The sequence below is a fragment of the Thermobia domestica genome, chromosome 2 (genome assembly GCF_964235325.1).
Source record: "Thermobia domestica chromosome 2, izTheDome1.hap1.1, whole genome shotgun sequence".
Lineage (NCBI taxonomy): Eukaryota > Metazoa > Arthropoda > Insecta > Zygentoma > Lepismatidae > Thermobia > Thermobia domestica.
Genome location: NC_137455.1, coordinates 249,221,488 through 249,241,739, shown reverse-complemented (window position 1 = coordinate 249,241,739; position 20,252 = coordinate 249,221,488). Strand labels below are relative to the sequence as shown.

The window sequence follows — 20,252 nt, the reverse complement described above, 5'->3', positions numbered from 1 at the left end:
AATATGGAACACCAAAGCTAATCGATTTAGTGACTGCTTTCGGCACTGCCCATTTCAACAGTGCTTGAAACTACCATTGTGTTAGTGCAGATTGTTTTGCGCACAAGCATTCACATACTCGTATTTTCGTCCCGACAGTTTGCTAGCTCTTTATTTACAGCACATGTAGATACACTGCTGTTTGTAAAATTTGCAACACCAAGAAGGAATGATGGGTTAATAAATATTAAGCTATCCAATAAAATTTCTTTGGTTGCTTTATCATTTTTAATTTTATTTTTTATATTTATACGTTTATTTATACTGTATTAACTGATTTTTAAAAATTTTAGACTGAGCTCATTTGTGAATGGGGGCCATTAATGTTGGGTAGTGCGTGGCAGATATTGACTTTGTAGACTAGCGTAAACTTGTATATCTTAGAACTGGATTGTTCAAAAACACTGCAACAAACACCATTTTCTTCAGCACTTTTTCTTCTTTCATTTCGTCTCTTAGCATGAAAAACCTTAATCGAACCGTGTTAGGTGATGATTACTTCGTAGTTTTAGTATCCAAATTTATCAGATTCTACATTTTAGAGCTGAAGTTTATAACAAAGGGATGAAACATCAAAGTTATTTTTTTAAAATTATAATTTCGTATGATACTACTTAGTATAGTTCGAGTAACAAGACTAATAAGAAGACAGTACCGGTGAATTGTGAACTCTTTATAATTAGGAATTATGTATGGAAGAAATGGCTTGAACATTATCAATATGATAATTCATGTATAGTGCAAGAAATAAATAAATAAATAAATATATATATATATATATATATATATATATATTAAAATAAAATTTTCTTGAATATTGCTAGAAATTATTATTATTATTTTTCCCTCTCCTTCGTTCCAGCTGAATGTTTGTCCAAAGCGAGTGTGTATATCTACAGTTGGAGTAAGGCGTGATTTATATCCTCGAGACCCTAATAAAGTTCCAATCACTGATTTCTTCGGTTCTGTTCGACCTGTAGAACTTTTTCTAGACACTTTGCAACTCTCGAAGTTCGTAGGAGTGAATGCTTCATCTATCAAAGGCACAAGGTACGTGTGTAGTAGTAGTATTATACTTTCAATGATTCCTACGTGTTGCAAATTGGAAAACAAGAAATCAACTATATGTCAGGCATGAGCCTATTTTGCAAACCATAATTGAGCCACAGAATGGAGTAAGGTGAATTAGAACGGGATTAACAACAGATATGGTAAAAAAAAAACATATTTATTTCCTGGTGCAGCAGTGTATTTATCCATAACAGTTAAGACCAGTTGATCATAGAATTCGCTTTGTTTATTTATCAATTTACCTTGCTGATAATTTACAAACCTTTGAGGTTTATGAAGTTTGATGCTCCTGTGAGAAAACAGATATAGGGACCACAAAAGGGAACATACCAACCAGCGTTAAAGAACACTTAAGAGAGGGTATAAACAAAAAACATTCAATTTCTGGTATAAAATATAATGATTTACATTACATTAATAAAACAAAAATTTTATATCTGGTGAAATGTGGACAAGAGCCAACTGAACCATGATTTTGAATATTTTAGGAATGTTAGAAACGTTACCAGCTTTGAATTTGGCAATTCTGAAGCCAGATAACAGCGATATATTAGAAGAATATGATGAAATCTCCCTGGGAATTTATTTCTGTAAAATGCCTACACGTAAGACGAATCCGTGGAGGTTTTCCTTTTAAATTTTGATTTTAATTGTCCATTTTCTTGTTAATTCTTTCAGAAACTGTACAAAGAACCCGTGTATTTCGTAGCCTTAGTGTTGGTTACAGAAATTCATGAGTGTTAAAATAATTATTCATTCAATCACGAAACACCATTCATATGTGCTGGGGCAGGTGGCGAGGCTCTGGCATTTAGTTCTTTTGCAGGCGAGATAGTGTGTGGAAAAAGGGCTATACTGTGCGCTCGGCAACTCACCGGATTCAGTCCTCAGTCGTGATTTGAATCAACGTTAATAGCAAGTCCCGTCCTTTGTAAGTGTTGCAAAAGGACGAAAAACCGAAACTCGAACTCAGACTATATGTACTATAATAATAAAGGATATAAAGTATTTGCAGAGCATATAAGATATTGTAAATCGACTGTAGCTCTCAGTAACAGACTCTGCTTATTCATAATATCAGAAATTGCAAAACATTAAGCTGTTAACCTGATGTGTCTCTATAATTGTAAAGCATATATTCTATATATGATACTCTGTAACATTATAATTTAGATTTGCAAAATATAACTATTTTATATATTTAATTAAAGATACATTATCTTTTTATTATATATTATCATTCTAAAATGTCTGTAATGTTTTTTTCAGAGAAGTGCGAGAAAAGAATTCGACAAGGAAGTATAAATATGCCGAACAGTTTCCAGGTTATATGTTTCAGAGAAGTTCCCAGATCAACATCTGAAACAACATAATTATGGTGACGAGTATTAGCACAGTGTAATGATATGATTGAGTTCATGGGTTAAACCAAGCTTGTATTACCGAAGTATGTGATAACAAATACGGAGTTCGTAACGAATACATTAAAATAATGTAAGAATATTCTAATGTAAAATATACGTGGGAACCTACCAGAACACGCTCTGACAGAAGGGTTTCCCGTTTGTTTGTAAGATGAATTAGGAATATTCTGTTGTCAATGATGTGTGTGAATATGTGTCATGTGGTGTAAACAAATTTCTAGTCAATTGTACAAAGTGTTGCTAGGAGTAATCGTTACGTTTTCACACTTTTGTAAAGTGATAAAAGAAAAAACAGTCTTTAACCATTAAGAGTGTCAATCCAATCTTCATCTGTAGTGATTTATTATTATTATTGTTTGGTAATAAACAAATATTAGTTTCCCAAATATAACTGTTTGTTTGACTTTCTGAATATTGATCATTCGAGTATTAATCTTGAGTTCTACCAGTACTCGCTAAGCCTTTTTGTTTTTGTTCTATGGCGATAAAGGTTGAAACCGGAAATCGTTAATTTGAACTACTTCCTGATTAAATATATGGTGAAGGGAGGAAGTAGAGCCTACTCTTGAAAAGCTGAATCGATCGCAACAAACTGCATCTCTATATCTCGTATAGTTTTTGCTCTACGAAAATTAGAGTTGAAACCGGAAGTAGTAGTAAATTTCAGCCATTTCCGTCTTTGGTTGAGTGTTGCGAGTTGTGATTGTATGTTCTCTTGACCCCTGAATCGATTGCAGAAATCCACTGGTCGTTGTATATTTCCATGTTTGTTCTGTGGCGATAAATGTTGAAACAGAAAATGGCTAATTTGAGTTGAAACTGGAAATGACTAATTTGAACCACTTCTGGTTTGAATAGAGTTAATCAAGAAAATGGTTCCTATTCTTGAGACACTGAATTGATTGTAGAGAACAGCATCTCGATATCTCTTACCATTTTTGGTCTGAAAATCAGTATTGAAATCGTAAGTAATACCTAGTATTAAATTGAACCACTTTTGGTTTTGGTAGAGTGCTTGGGATAGTCATTGTACGTTGACTTGAGAAGTTAAATCGTTTGCAGAAAACCACTTCTCGCTATCTGTTACAATTCTTGTTCTATGGCAATAAACATTGAAACTGGAACTAATTTGAATCACTTCCGGTTTGAATAGAGAGTTAACGGAGAAGATGAAACCTATTCTTGGAACGCCGAATCGATAAAAAAAAAAAAAAAAAAAAAAAAAAAAAGCATTTCAGTATCTCTTACAGTTTTTGCTTTGGTACTTGTCCAGGGTTCCCACATTCTGGAAAATCAGAGAAAGTTAGGGAATGTCAGGGAAATTATGCATTTTAAGTAAAATGTCATATAAAGTCAGGAAACGTAAATGTGCAAGTGTAACATTCCTTTTTTTCAATTTAACATTTCCTCTCTATCGGTTATACAGATTGACATGTGAAGACGACTACAATGATACAGTTTTCACATGATGACAGTGATGCAGTGTTGCTATTTCGTGCTGAAGGAGTGAGGTACTATGTGTAAGAGAGAGAGAGAGAGAGAGATAATTGATCATGCAAAAGCAGAAACTAAAGTATGACTTGTCCTCTTCGTGGACATCGGTTTTAAGACAGAAAAACTACTGAAAGAAATGAAAGCATCAAATAAAGCTTTCAGGCTTGACTTTCGAAACTTTTTGCTGGGCACAATCAAAATGATCTTGGAAAGAGGCCTCTGAAGTACAAACTAGTACGTGCTCTGTCAGCTTGGGACCCCAGGCTACAAAAGAACAATGCAGAATTTGATCAGACTAGGATGAAACACATCCTACAAACTCTGCATGAGCATAACAGAATATCTGATTCTGTAGCTGAGCAAGCAAAGTGTCAATTTATGTCTTTCTGTATTGAATTGGGAAGCATCAGGTTAAATGACTTCTTTGCAAAGGTAATGTCCAAGAAACAGGAATGTTCTGATTTGTCGAATGTTGTGAAGATATTTAATTTCATGTCACGGCAATGTCTCAGTGGAGGGCGGGTTCTTAGTCAACAAGACACTTATTGTAGAAAACCAAATCGAAGATTCTCTGGTAGCACAGAGGCGGGTGCATGATGCAGTTTATGTACTATGGAGATGTAGAATCTGTTCCTGTTGAGCGAGAAAATGCTTCTCTCAGTTCGTTCAGCTCGGAGACGCTATGTTGAATACCTTAAACAGAAACGAATCAAAAGTGCATAGGAAAGTAAAATCAAAGGTGAAAAAAGAAAACTGAGTGCTGAAGTTAAGAAATTGGAAGCAAAGAAGAAATAAATGGAATTATGTTACGAACAAGAACAAGACGCTCTCGTAGAACAAATTCAACAACTGAAAGCAAAGCAAAATTCTGTTTAAAAAGTGTAAATGGGAGAATTAACATTTCTCAGAGTTGGATATATTAGGACTGACAGTGAGCCACGGTGGCTCAGTGGTAGAGCGTTCACCTCTGGTTCATGGGGTCCTGGGTTCGAACCTAGTTCGCGCCAGGTGAACCTTGTGGTAAACAAACACTATGTGCATGGGTTTTCTCGGGGTTCTCCCGTTTCCTCCCACTTTCTTCATTCCACCATTCATTTATTTCTCATCATTACCATCTCCTTTAGCCTAGCCGGCATAACCGTGAAACGTAAAACTAAATTTTCATTTCATTTCATTTTAGGACTGATAGTAATAGGTCTCAGGGAAAGTTGGAAATATATTCTTGACTGCATGTTGTATTGCTTTTTATTGTTTCTTCAAGTAAAAAATGTCTAATTGGCAATGTTAGGGTATGTAGTACTGTATCATACATATATTATTATATACTTATATGATAAATTTTGTATAAATAACAATTACTCATATTGAATATAACAAATATGTAAATAGCAAAGGAGTGTGTTGGACGGGTATGAGGATGGAGGAGGCCGTTAAAAAAGTGTATGATAGAACTTATTCCATATCTTCCCATTTATATTCCAAAATTTATGTCAGGGAAAACAAGAATTTGTGTCGGGGAAATCGATCTTTATTTTTTGGTGGGAACCCTGTTGTCAAACGAACGGACGGACGAAGTCATTCTACAAGACTTCCGACACTTATGTATAGCATGGGTTGTAAGTCTAAAATATTAGGTGAAATATATTGAAATATTACGTGTTTTGTTATTATTTAGGAAGACAGGGTTTCTATATTGTCTTGCCTCAGCACTACATTAGATGTAAATATACATTTATAGATAGACGTTGCATGTACTACCACCACCAGTTGAATCTGGATCGTCTGCATTAAAGGCGGTCTCTCTATTAAAAGAGAGAATGAAGTCCCAATTGAAAGAGAAAAGAAAGGGTTTCTAGCCACGGACGCATGATTAAAGAACATTGTGAATTTTAAGGCTGATCATATACTCTGGGAACTACGAAACCTCACAGAGAGAATCCAAAGATGAAACATATACCAATCGATAAGTGTCACGGAGCAAAGCAAAACGAGATGGTTGAGGCTAAATTCTCATACATATATTTCGAGAAAAATGAATCTTTATGGCGCTAAAAGTATGTCACTAAAATAACATAGCCATTCTAGAGGAGTTCCAATACTTAGGCATAGCGGTTTGGAAGTATAAAGACATGCACAGATACTGCACATTATACCACCTTTCAAGTACGATTCGAATCACTAAATTACAAAGGAAAATGCAGCACATTTTCAAAGATAACGCATATTTTAGCCACTGATTTGCTGAGAATTGAGAGGAAACCTTAATATGAACGTTGTAATACGAGGAAGACTGAGAAACAAATAGCAAGGCCTAATGTTGTGACTCGGAGAAATTTCAAACATGGGCATATTGAATAATCTGTACTAACGCGATTTTTACTTTTAAAATTTGTGATGTATAAATTGCCTGTTTAAGATCAATAGTTATTTTGGGGGAATAAATATTATTCTTAATTAATAGTATATGCTGCTAATATTAGCTGATGATTTAATACCGAAAAAGTATATTACAGTAACAAATTGTATACCATAATTTTTTTTTGTTTGTTTAATACGAAATAGCTTTACGACACATGAATATGATTCACTTTCTACTTTGTGTTTTTGTGTTGGTAATCTGAACCATGCCACTTTGTAAACTGGAAAACCATCATAATGAATCAAAATATGTTGAATTAAGAATATTATCATAAGTAACGTGTATGGTAATATATTTCGTAGGCTCTCCGATCACAAAAAATCAAGAGTTGTTACTCTTAAATTGTAATATTTTCGCTTGATATATCTTTTAATTCAGAGTTGCTTAGGTAAACTGCTAACATTCTTGATTAGTAATCGTAAGTTCTAATCACTCATAATAATAATAATAATAATAATAATAATAATAATAATAATAATAATAATAATAATAATAATAATAATATATTATTATTATTATTATTATTATTATTATTATTATTATTATTATTATTATTATTATTATTATTATTATTATTATTATTATTATTATTAAACATGATACTTTCCCTACGTGGGCCCAAGAAGTGTTGCAAAACTTTATTGTGGGATGTGATATAAAACAAAGAAAAAGAAAGAGTTCAAACTTCTGTACCATATTTATTTACAGCTTAATTTTCTATAAGGACAAAGAATCCGTGTAATAGTCATCGTCCGTCACAATTGAGTGTAGCACATTATTACACCAAATCAACAGTTGACAAGGAATCTATAATTACATACATTAGAAAGCGGATCAAACACCAAATCCCCTGAACATTGGTACTTGGCTGGGTAAAAAATTCCTCCTACTAAGCGGCAGTAGTAAAACACTGAACAATCAGTCGGATCTCTGACATAAGCGCCATCTGTTGTACATAGTCCTGATGTGTCATTATTTTTTCCACTATCTTCATTATTAGTTGTCTCACTTCCATCATTAGTATTTCCGTTGTTGTTTGTGTCGTCAACCGAATTGCCTCCGTTATCAACAGGTGATTTTTCGGAAGTTTCTTCCTGTAATATAGAAGTAAACATTGTAATTTCTATTTACCAGAATATTCTCTTATTTTGTTTAGTAGCTTAAGTATGATCGTCTATATTTAATAAATTAAAGTTCTTAAACATCTGAAATGTATGAGTACAGATTTTGGCTACCTTTTTCACTTTCAGTCACAACTTAATAGACTACTAACCAAACTAGGAAGTGTATGTTAAATTCAGGAAGTTCTAACCTTACTCTTTTGTTAATTACCTTCTCTACAAAAAGAACTGAAATGAACTGCTTATTCTGTGCTTCATGACTGTTAAAATCCATGTCACTTTAATTAAAATATTGCTATCGAAACTTGCGAGTTCCATTGTATTACTTTTCAATATGTGTATCTAATCATCATGTTGAATAGATTGTAGCAAATATATCGATAATTAGAATTTTTTCCGAGGATAGAATTGTAACACTAACATTACCACAGAAATTACATTAATACGTTTCTTCTGTCTTTGAGCTGCAACTTTGGAGGAACAAATAGAAATGTCAAGTTGTCATTAGCCGAAGTTACTTTATGCAACTCCAAATACTTCATATATATTATATACGATGATAAGGTGTGCCAAATCGACAGAATCAAGTCAAATAAGTATCCTAACTATATATAAAACTACGTGAACATAAAATAACGATTACTTCCCATTGACGTGGAAAGTTGAAATTTGGTATGATTGTAGCTTTCTGGGACTAACCCACAGGAAAATTGCTAAAAGTGAATATTCTTAATTTTTAGAGGATTTAAACGGGGCAGAAGAAGTAATTCCCCATGTTATTTATACGGGCCTTTTTTTATACGTATAATCTCATATTTTAAGCACTTGGAATTGGAACAAAAAACTTGAAATTCGGTATGCTTGTACGATTTTGTTAGCGTTACCTAAGTAAATCACTAAAACAACATTTCCAACTTTAGAGTGGTTTTATGAGGAACTGAAAAATCTTCCCCGTTATTTATGGGACGCTTTTTACACCCCAAAATTATTGGGCACTTTCTGTAGGGCTACAGTGATAAAATTTGGCATGATTTAGCTTTTCGGGACTAACTCACAGGAAAATTGCCAAAAATGAATATTTTTAGTTTTTAAGGGAGGGATGAAGAAACTCCCATGTTATTTAAATGCGCGTTTCCTTGAGTTACAGAGTCTTATCTTTTGAATAGTTGAAATACGAAAAGAAACTTGAAATTTGGTAGAATTGTGGATTTAAGAGGTGCGAAGCCGTAGGCCGAGTAAACGTGGGGTCATGGAGCGAAGCTCCCAGCTGGGGCAATTTCAGGAAATGTTAAGAGCAAATGCACGAAATTCACTCCTGATGCAAAGGATGATATACACCCTTGTATAAACGACGAGAGGCCGTAGGCCGAGCAAATGCGGGGGTCTGGGGGCGTAGCGCCCAGCTAACCAAAGGCTAGTCTGAAGATACGAGGGTTGGAACTTAAATAGTGGCAACACTGCTGTGGAGACACTATGCAATGAAATTTACTAGTGGCGCTGATAGCGCACGTTGTTGACATACCTACCTAACCTCTGAGCAAATAGACTCGCCCGTCCCACGTCACTGGCAAGCGCACAAGCAAGGGAAGCACAGTCATTTGTGAGCGAGCGGTCTAACGTAAAGGTGTCACTTTGTTTTCGAAACAGGAACAACGGAATTGGATCAAGATTAAATGTGCCAGAGGTCGTACAGCACGACAGTGTCATCAAGGGCTTCAAGAGGCGTGTGGGGAATCGGCATTGCCGTACAGAACAGTGGCACGGTGGGTAAAAACGTTCAACGAAAGTCGGCAAACTTTGGCAGAAATGCATCGGGCGGGTCGTCCTTGCGTCCCTGAAGAAGAGGTGCAAGCTGTTGCCGCGTTAGTAGACAGTGATCGACACCTGACGATTCGCGAGCTCGCCCACGAAACCGGATTAGCGCATACGACTGTGCTTCGCATCCTGAAGAAACGCCTGGGCATACGCAAAATTGCATCACGATGGGTTACGCATGAGTTGACGGAAATGCAGAAATGGATGCGTTACGACGCTGCGCAGACGCACTTAGAGCGCTATGAGCGCGAAGGCGAGGATTTCTTACGCCGTATCGTAACACTGGATGAGACATGGGCCAGATCTTACAAGCCAACACTGAAACGCCAATCCAATGAATGGCGTCATTATGGGTCACCGCGAAAGTCGAAAGTGCGTCAGAGTCCCAGTGTGGTGAAAGTTATGGTGATTCTCGTGTACGACTGTGATGGTGTTATCCTAACACATTACGTTCCTCCATGGCAGACCGTCTATGCCCTAATCCGGTTTCGTGGGCGAGCTCACGAATCGTCAGACGTCGATCACTGTCCACTAACGCGGCAACAGCTTGCACTTCTTCAGAGACGCTAGGACGACCTGCCCGATACATGTCTGCCACAGTTTGCCGACCATCGTTGAACGCTTTTACCCACCGTGCCACTGTTCTGTACGGCAATGCCGATTCTCCACACGCCTCTTGAAGCCCTTGATTACACTGACGTGCTGTACGACCTCTGGCACATTCCATCTTGATCCAATTCCGTTGTTCCTGTTTCGAAAACAAAGTGACACCTTTGCATTAGACCGCTCCCTCGCAAGTGACTGTGCTTCCCTCGTTTGTGCGCCTGCCGGTGAAGTGGGACGGGCGAGTCTATTTGCTCGGAGGTTAGGTAGGTATGTCACCAACGTGCGCTGTCAGCGCCACTAGTAAATTTCATTGCATAGTCTCTCCACAGCAGTGTTGCCACTATTTAAGTTCCAATCCTCATAAAATACTCGACCGTGGTGTTTATAATTTTAAAATATTATTTCGAATTTATTTCTCGTTTCCGTCATTTTGGAACTATTACCTATATAGATAATGAAATAGAGAGAAGAAAAACAAAAGAAAGTGAATAATGAACAGGGACAACACGACCGAGTCTAAAGATGGCCTTACGTTTCCCTTTATATATACTTCAAACCTGATGCGCCTTTCCTCATTTGATCCAGTACAAAACGGCTTTCGTACACCTATTCCGTATTCGATTTCAGATTGTGACAAATTATTATTATTATTTTAAAGCTTGTACAGTACAATCTTTCAGAAGCCTGCGCCTCTTTGTTGGCTTGTCGCTCTTCCCTGGTTAGGAGCCCCTGACCTAGAGAGATCCAAAATAGAGTAAGTTTCGAAGAACTGAAGCTTAATTAATGACGGCATCAGTCTAATATAAGTTGGAGGACTGGAATTGTTAAGATACAGTTTGGAAGTAGCTAATTATACAGGTATATAAGCTAATGCCTTCAAATCTGTTGCATTTCTGCGAAAAATCAGAAAATATTGTTTACAATGTATTATTTGCTTGAAGAAATGTTGGGGTTCTCGTAACTTTTATAAATGTAGTATAAAATTTAATTATTTTAAGAATGCAGAAATTAACTATTAAAATTCATTTGCTAATCCAAAAATATTGAGTTTCTGCAACGCTGTGTTTGTATGAATATGTTAAATACAAATGTTAATTAATATTTACAAAGTGAAAGATGTCAATTTTCTACAAGCTACGCTTCCACATAACCATATTCGTTCTTCACTATAGACCTATGTAGTCATGATCATAGTCAACCATTGTCAGTCTACTGGTGGATGAATATTCCTCCAACTCCTCTTCTTAACCTTCCAAGTTACCTGGGCAGTTGTTTTCCAAGTTACTTTACAATGGTTTTTAATTTTGTCACACCACCGTGAGAGAGTGTTTTCTAGGTCTCTTCTTGTCTCTTGGTATCATTTCTACTAGCAATATGTTCACCCTACTACGAATTCAATTATTTTATTTTCATAAAAGCACCAGATTAATGAGATTCTTTTCCTGTTTTTGCTGGTATGATTCTTCACATACATCTCTCCATGCTTCGATGTGTGGTCTGTACGTAGGTGATTGTGTGATTTTGTTAATCTTCATGTCTCTTTATTCATATGTCGAAGCAAAGCTGTTCTTTCCGAATGAACTCCAGCCTAGCTTAATACGTCTGTTAATTGATTCTTTAATATTGCCATCCAAGAGTAACTTCTGTTTCAGAAAGACGTAGTATTTACTTCTAATTCCGTATTTTAACTTCAATTATTGGTTGTTGAAGTTGTTGAACATCACTTTCAATTTTTCCATATAATTTTTAACCCAACTTTTTGCTCTTCTGTCCTGTCTTGCAGATCCATGTTGTTTGCGAAGAGAGCGTCACCAGTGAATTAAAGATGATTCAGGTGTTCTCAGATTTACACTTAGGGCTTCATTCTTCCATATTGAGAGAAAGAAACACATACTCAGGTACATTTATAAAAAAAACTTCGGAGAAACAGGATCACCCTGTTTTTCCACTTTCTGTATGCATAGTCTCTTTAGAGCCAATCAATTGAATATTGCAGTTCCTTGTTTATATATGTTATATGTATCTTTTATGTCTGTGTTTGCTGCCCAAAGATTATTAAGTCCAAAATGATCTATATGTTTGAATGTTAAAAACCTTATTATAAAATTTCGTAGGGAACATTTGATGCATAATTTAAAACATTCAAGTGTTTACCAACAGCGTAAATCTCTTAAGAACTTAAACAAAACTGACTACAAAAATTGAAAGCTTTCAATCTTACTTTTCTGAAAAGATTACGATGTACGGCTTTTTGACTTAACACCTTTTATAGAGCAGACAATATATAAACGGCTTCACCGCAGTTGATTTAGGAGCGTTAATAACCATCAAGGTCACCACAGAATCGAGAACTTCTGCGTTGTCAATGAACTTAACACAGAAGGGCAATTCATATTCTTTGACTTCATTTATCTTACTACTATATGATCTACTGTACCATGACCATTTCTAAATTTAACCTATTCGGTTGGGTGAGATGTAACTAATTTTCTAATCGGAGCGTCAGTACTTTTGTAAACACTGTAAATCGCAAGATGATGATCTAGGTCTATAATTAGGTAGGTCTTCTTTCTGTCGTGTCTTATATAGCAGTATAATCATAGTACTTTTTCATTTTTTGGAAACCCAAATGATACTTCGACAATAAGTACAATACTGCGCTGGGACTTCTCTGTTTCTTCGGCAGTTTTCTTTAGTCTACCTAACACAAGGATAAGTCATAAATCTTGCAAAATTTTCACAACTCAAACAGTACGCACGTGTATACGCCGTGATCGATCGTAAATATAAGGTCAAACTGGTCCAAGAGATAGTATGACAATGTGACTATTTAACATGGAGGCCGCCATTCCGTCAGATTTTAAAAATAGAAGTGGCGATGAGCACTCAACAACGTCTGATACGTGAACTGTTATTGTATGAATTCGAACTCAGGCATAATGCTACGGCAGCAACGTAAAGCATTTGTCATGCGAAAGGGGATGGTGCAGTGAGCCATAGCACAGCAACTCATTGATTCCATAAATTTCGTGCATGTACAAATGTCGAAGATCAGCCAAGGTCCGGTCGCCTAAGGGTAACAGATTCTGAGATCGCACATCACGCTATTGATCCATCCACCAGGACGCGACGATTGTCAAACCAAGTTTGCATGCCCCAGTCCACTATAGTGCGTCACCTGGAACACCAGGAGGTCCTGCATTGCGCCACATGAATTGACCTCAGCTCAAGCCAGAGGAAAGTGGATATGTGCCAACCACTGCTGCAAAATCAGTGTGATGTGTGTTTCCTGAAACGAATTGTCACATGCGACGAAAAGCGAGTGGTTTTCCGAAACCCAAATGTACAAAAACAGCGGTTGAGCAAGCGGCAATTCCCAGAATCAGTTGTCAAATCGGACCGTTTCAAGCATGAAGTCATGCAGGGTGTGTGTTGGAACTACGAAGGGGTAATTTACTTTGAGTTCGTTCCTAACGGTCGTACTATCTATGCCGACCTCTATTCCGAACAGCTGAAGCGGGTGCATGCTGCAATGTTGAACTGAAAATGCTCCCTGCCGTAAGAGGATAACGCAAAACCACGCTTGGCTCGAAAAACGCAACAAAAAGTGCAGGAACATGATGGCATCGAGCTGATGCAACATCTGGCATATAGTTCTGAACTTGCCCTTTCGGATTACTACTTAATTTGGCCCATGGCTTACTTCCTGAAATCACGATGCTTCACCAACCAGCAGGAAATGGAAACAGCAGTGACTGACATCTGTACCTCTAAGGATAAGACGTACAATCGAGGAACTGGCAAGATGTCTGCAGACAGTAACATGAGTGGACATGTTTTGAATGTTAATCTGCTTTTATAGTAGTACAGTAAATACATATCGTCGCATGAGAACCAGAGGAACGTAACTCCATTTTCGTAGGTTTAAAGGCAAGAGGACAAAAATATTTTTTTCTTAGAAAGATGTGCTTTTAATAAGATGGTAACAGATGATCGACAAGGAGAATAGATGGCGTTACATTCCATTTACACCAAGTGGGGCTTTCAAAATTATGTCCAAACATGAAGAAAACGAAAACAGCATTTTTGGAGTTACGTTCCTCTGGTTCTCATGCGATGATATATATTGTGTACTAGAATACTGCAAGGCTTATGGCTTATCCTTGTACAATTACAGTTCCATTTTCTAGTGTCTTCTCGTTTCGTATCCTGTTGAACTTTCGTATATCTTTTATAACATTTTCGTGTTATCTTGTGACATTTCACAGATTCTATTTTAGATGTTGCATTGATCGTCATTTTTCTCCTATTCATCAGAGGGCGTCCCTCTTCACAGATTGTCGTCTCATTCTTCTTCTTGTAATATTTCGTTATTCGTGACTGTATCCATGACAATTTTTGTGATTTGTGTGTGTGTTTCTGAAATCTTCATATCCTATTCAAGTGCTGCAAAACGGGTTTTCAGTAAATACCATTACGTTGTCTTGGAGAATATTTTCTACTCGTTCCTGTCCTGTAAGTGTTCTTTTTTCTAGTTTGATTTTCAAGTGCAGTTTACACTATACAACTTGTAGCGTAAAATTTAATGCTAGCATAGGAAAACCTCGGTTTGTTCAATGAGACTTTCATGGTTGAGAATAGTTAAACTTTTATCCACTGAGTGACTTTTTTGTTTTTTTCTCTGAGTGAAAATTTAGAAGCATATATATAAACAACAATTTCAACAACTAGATTTCTCAATAAAACACTAACAAACAATAAATGTAACTCGAAATAGTTGAATAACTTAACATGAGAAGCAAATAGTTTAGTTTGAGTCACTTCAAATTTAATGATTTCAGGTTTTGCTCGGCTGTGATTAATAAGTTTCAATTCTAATTTCAGGAAATGAAACAAAATTTACAAAACTGTAATAAGTAACAAAGACCGATTTATTTATCAAATAGGTTAAAGCCAACGCTTTACGTTCAATTTTGATCCAGACGTGTCTCAACTTGTCAAACTTCGTAGTTAGTCAATTACAAAATAGATTTATAATGTTCATTTAATACTACAAAAGGAAGAATTGACATTACTTTAAAAGGGAAAAATAACAGGTTTAAATTTGTATAAGTTTGCCTAAAAGCTTAGCCGCTTGGGACTCAATCCAACCACTGCATGTTTTACGTATATGGAAAAACGGGAAAACACGTTTATGCCATTCTTCCTCATACTTACCCAAGCATTGAACTGACTCACCCCCCCTTTTTTGACTTTCACGGGCCACACGCTAGAGGACAGGCAAGTCAGTCACATTGTAAGTCTGAACTAGTACCGGCTCACTCTAGCATTAAATACGCGAACTAATTAATTGTAGCTATAGCAATAGCCGTTACAATACATACATGCAATTCTCTCTCTATTTTTACTTTCTTTTTTCTTGTGAGATCAGCGAAAATCTCGGCACATAATAACGTGCCCCTTCTTATCAAATAAAAATTTGAAATACTTCAAGTTGAGAATTTGAGTTGATCGTTTAATTTTTGAAAGTTCATGCATTATGGAATCATTGAAATGTAAAAAGAGAATGTTGGCGCTTAAAATTAGTGCAAATTAGCATATAAAATAGCTTAATCCAAAAATGATCTTGGTGTAAACAGAGCTATTGTTGCCTGAACATTTTCAGAGGATTTATTCTTGTAGCTCACAGTAGTGGCGTTCTTGACTTGAATATATACCTTAAGAAGAGATCTTCCACTGTGGATACATTATCTTGAATTACTGGTAAAATGATGCATTTTACTCTGAATCTTTTTTTTTATTTTTTTTTTTATTTTTTTTTATTTATTTATTTATTTTTTTTTTTAAGGGATATCTTCACATGAATTCATGAATCGCTGTATAAAGATAATGTATACTTACTCCTAGAGGTCCGCCATTGAGTACCTCATTGATAACACTTAGGAGTGGAAATTTCCTTCCATGGCAGAATCCTCGAAAATCATCTGTTTCCATACTCCATACCATTCCCCCGGCTAAATTAAGACTTTTAGCAAATTCAGCCTTTAAAAAAATGAAAAAGAAACACATAAAAGCACAATTTAAAAATTTAAAATAGTGGGTGCATCTGTGTGTAAAAGGACGAGAATTTTATGCGAGTAATTTAATTATATATAATGTGGTAAAAAGATTTTTGATAAAAGGAAGTGCTTCAAAACAACACAGAACGACTGTGATCATAGGTGATTTCTGACACCAAAATAATACAAAAAGTATACACCAACCTGGGTATAAAAATGCATGTTCTCTGTACTACGACCAGGAGAAAACACTGAAGAACGAAATATCGGATCATGTTAGGGAAAAAGATAATGTTCATACTTTCAGTCGCAGAGTTCAGTAATTCACAGTGGCTATTTCCATTCTTTTTGTTTATTTTAATGTAAAAGAACAGTGTGTGAGGACACGTTTTTCACCCATAAAATAACTAACACGGTCAATCGTCATGAGGTTTTGAAATTTGGATTCAACGTAACAAAATATATCGAATCCATACTCTTTGGTCTGTTGCACAGATTTATTTATTTATTTATTTATTTTTTTAAATGACTGTTACGTTGATCTTCGCTTTCCAAAATCATTCAAGTTTTACGCCCATAAAAAATATGACACGACAGGGGTGTAGCTAGCAGGTTTGTGTAGGAGGGGCCCGTCGTTTTTTAGGAAAGGCAGCTACAATGTACAAAGATAAAAAAAAAATGTGTTGCTGCTAGTGTTTTTGAGGCCTGAAAGAATGGAAAATTTTGGTTTCCTTCTGGAAAACTAAAAACACTATTTTTGCTTCTTCTTCTTCTTCTTCTTCTTCTTCTTATTATTATTATTATTATCCATAAATTATACTCAAGATAGTTTTTATTACGCTTAGTCAAGAACTTCTGCCCGGGACCAAACGCTATACCTTTGTGTATAACTATAAAGGTAACCAAGGAAGTTCTGTCCCTTTTCGTGGAGGTCTGTGTTCAATTGGACCTCACACCGTGAGTTAAAATCGAGTGGAGATAGGCGAACGTCAGTTGTTGGTATGGCTATATCCAACATACTACCTGGTTGTGGCAATTCAGATACACCGTGAACTTGCGTAAAGACAGAGGGAACATGGGACATCCACAGAGCGTCATAAGAGCATGTATGCTGAACGAGTTCAAATGGAGGTTAAACGCCGCTGTAGCGGGGGCGAAAGATATGCCAGGCCTTTGGTGAGGGTGTCGTGACGACGCGGACAGTGCAGCGATGGTTTAACAAGTTTAAGGACGATGACGAAACACTCGAAAACACCACGTGCCAAACACCAACACATGTACAAAGAGGAACTGGAACTACAATTCAGTGTGTGGAGAAACCATTCGGCAGCACATCCACCAACTTGGGAAGCACTACAACTTTGGGTCGATGGGTCTCACATGTTTTGACTCCGGGCCAGAAGGCAACGCGGCAATCGCCTGTGTTTATTTACTATTGCGGAGCCATTTCCGGACAGGGCGTTGGCGTGTGATAAAAAGTGGGTCCTATACGAAGCTCCATGGCGCCGTCATTGGTTAGCATCCCATGAACCGATTTCAAAACCGAAACCAGCACTGTACCAGAAGAAGGTCCTTCTGTGTGTTTGGTGCATCGGGAACTGCTACCAGCTGGTCAGAGTATCAATGCAACTGTGTAGTGTCAGCAGTTGAGCTGTGCTCAACAAAAACTCAAAACTCTGGAGTCATCACTTCTGAATTGCAAATGGGTTCTCGTTTACGGGACAACGCTAAGACCCACGTGGCTAGCATGACTCAGGACAGACACCATTCTCCGCCTTGGATGGGAAACAATATTGCAACCACTATATTCCCCGTGTATTGCACCGTCCGATTATCACCTGTTCCATTCTTTGAACAATCACCTTAGAGGACGTCAGTTCAAATCCCTAGTAAAAGTCCAAAATGCACCTGATACCTTCTTCGTATACAGAAGCTATCTACACACGATTGATTTTCTTTGAAATTTCACTTAATTTCTTTACGGTTTCCAGACAAAAATATTTATTTATTATTCGTGACTGAATATATATATATATATATATATATATATATATATATATATATATATATATATTATTTTGTTACACTGAGTAGAAATAAAAGAGAGAGCGAATGAAATCCAAATTGAATAAAAACATTGTTTCTCAACAAATTTTCCATCCTCTATGTCTTTTAAAACACTTGTTAAAGCATATAAAAATATACTGTACTTACAAATCAATTTAGTACCTTTGTTTTATGGATGTATTTGTAGTACCTTGTTAAAACGTTTGTCTTCAAACAGTCAAATATAAATCGCAGTAAATTGTGTAATCTGCTGTCACAAAAATGTATCTTATTTTTCGATCAGTATAAGGAAGAGATACTATACTATTTTTCGATCAGTATGGAAAAACAATATTTCTTCGTACTATTTTACCGTAAATTATTAATTGTCAATAAACTTTGTTACTTTTAAATGAATGAAGCGAGATAATTTTACTATGATGTTTTAAAAGCTGGTCATTTGGGGGGCCAGGAAACTATTTGGGGGGCCCTAGCCCCGATGGGCCCCCCTTGGCTACACCCCTGTGACACAACCAATCTTTCTAGAGATTTGAAATTTGGATTCTGTGTAACAAAATATATCGAATCCATACCCTGGGGTCCGCAGCACGAACTTCTATTTTTTGTGTGTTTGGCTGTATAATTTCAGGTTCTGATTGCAACTATTCTCTATGGTGGTTCTCCACGTCATTGTCTCTGTACGGAAGGGGTTTTCTGTCTACTGTAGTGCATCACAAGTCTATTTTCAAATTGTGAAAAGTATTTTTGTCTTAAATACGTATGAACAGAAAATAACTCGTATCCGTTCTGAAGAGATTACAGAAACGTTCTGGGAGACGGATAGAAGACTGCTCGCGTCGGTGTCTGAGTGTCTGGAAAAGGGAAGATTCTATCTAGTAATATTACATATATTTTTCCCAGTACGAAAAGGTTTGAACATAAAATGGCTTTTATTGTCGCCTTTATGTTTGTTTTTAAAAGAATGTAATAACTTACGTTTTAACATTTTTATTGGCGATGTTCAGATAACGTTTAAGGACAACGAGACGACGAATACTACCAGAACAGCAACACAAGAACTACAAGGGTTGTTGAATGCAAATGAAGAAGAATGTTGGGTGAAAGAAACTTTTCGTTTGTATTCTTTCATTATTAATATATACAACTTTTTCTCGTTATAATTAAATATAAACTAATTATTTGCTGAGCAAAACTATATATTTTCGTTAAAATACAACTTTTTCTCGTATTTTAGATCAATCATGTAACTTTTCGCAAGCAATATTTATTCTTTTCATGCTTAGGTAAAGGTTCATTTTGTTTTTAAATTTTCAGTTTGGTTCCAAATATGGAGGTTTAGCACCTGTCCATAGCAATCACCAGAAAGGAGGTGAATTTTATTTGCGGTTCTTTATTCTAGATAATAGTACCGTATGCAGAATTTCAAGTACTCAATCTCTTATCCTTTTAGGACAATCACGAGTGTTGTATACACATATACACCAAATTTACTATTAAAAATTCAGTACATTTTTATTTTTTCATATTTTGCTCAAAAGAGAGAGTTTAAAATCCGAAACCATCCCTTGCATACGCCACTGGCCAGCACTACTTGAATTTCCACTTGAAAAATGTGTACTGTTCATTGTAGGTTTGGATACACTCTATATGACCTCTACATAAACTCACGCTGACCAAAGTACTAAATCTATTAAAAACACTGGCGATATATCATCGCCTTCATCAATAACGTCTCTGATGCTTTCTTTGGAATCTGAATCTTATTAATATGTGTATATACAGAGTGATATGTGTATATACATTTTAATCGATTCACGGAAATATCTGAAAAATGATAAAACATAGAAGAAATATTTGAAGTACACGTTATATATTGCTAAGGGGGAAAACCAATTCCGCCAAAAGTACTCCCCACCCCCCGTAAATGGGGGCAACGGGATAACTTTGAAATATCAAATGGAAACATGTGTCGAGTAATACCTCGTTTGAAAGGTCTTGGAAAACTAAGTAACGCTGTATCAAAACATGTTCCATATGGAGCACCAGTTTCAAAATGGCCGCCATAATATGGTTCGGAAACTCCAGTACCCGTAGTATGAAAACCATGGAAGGTAAATAAATGAAAAAAAAAATTGAA

At 36.1% G+C, this 20,252-nt stretch overlaps 2 protein-coding genes across 2 annotated transcripts in view; one reads left to right on the top strand and one right to left on the bottom strand.

Moving 5' to 3' along the window:
* The window catches only part of PIG-K (Phosphatidylinositol glycan anchor biosynthesis class K), a 134,003-nt gene extending 131,078 nt beyond the window's left edge, over nt 1-2,925 (top strand). The window contains exons 8-9 of the mRNA XM_081748557.1: nt 902-1,089; nt 2,380-2,925. Coding sequence (XP_081604683.1) covers nt 902-1,089; nt 2,380-2,473 — 282 coding nt within the window. The 3' untranslated portion in view covers nt 2,474-2,925. The remainder of the gene's footprint in view (nt 1-901; nt 1,090-2,379) is intronic.
* A 4,206-nt stretch (nt 2,926-7,131) lies between these two features.
* LOC145679387 (putative chitinase 10) overlaps nt 7,132-20,252 on the bottom strand; it is a 378,497-nt gene continuing 365,376 nt past the window's right edge. Inside the window, exons 12-13 of the mRNA XM_081749970.1 lie at nt 15,891-16,031; nt 7,132-7,541 (exon numbers count right to left, since the gene is read on the bottom strand). Coding sequence (XP_081606096.1) covers nt 7,236-7,541; nt 15,891-16,031 — 447 coding nt within the window. The 3' untranslated portion in view covers nt 7,132-7,235. The remainder of the gene's footprint in view (nt 7,542-15,890; nt 16,032-20,252) is intronic.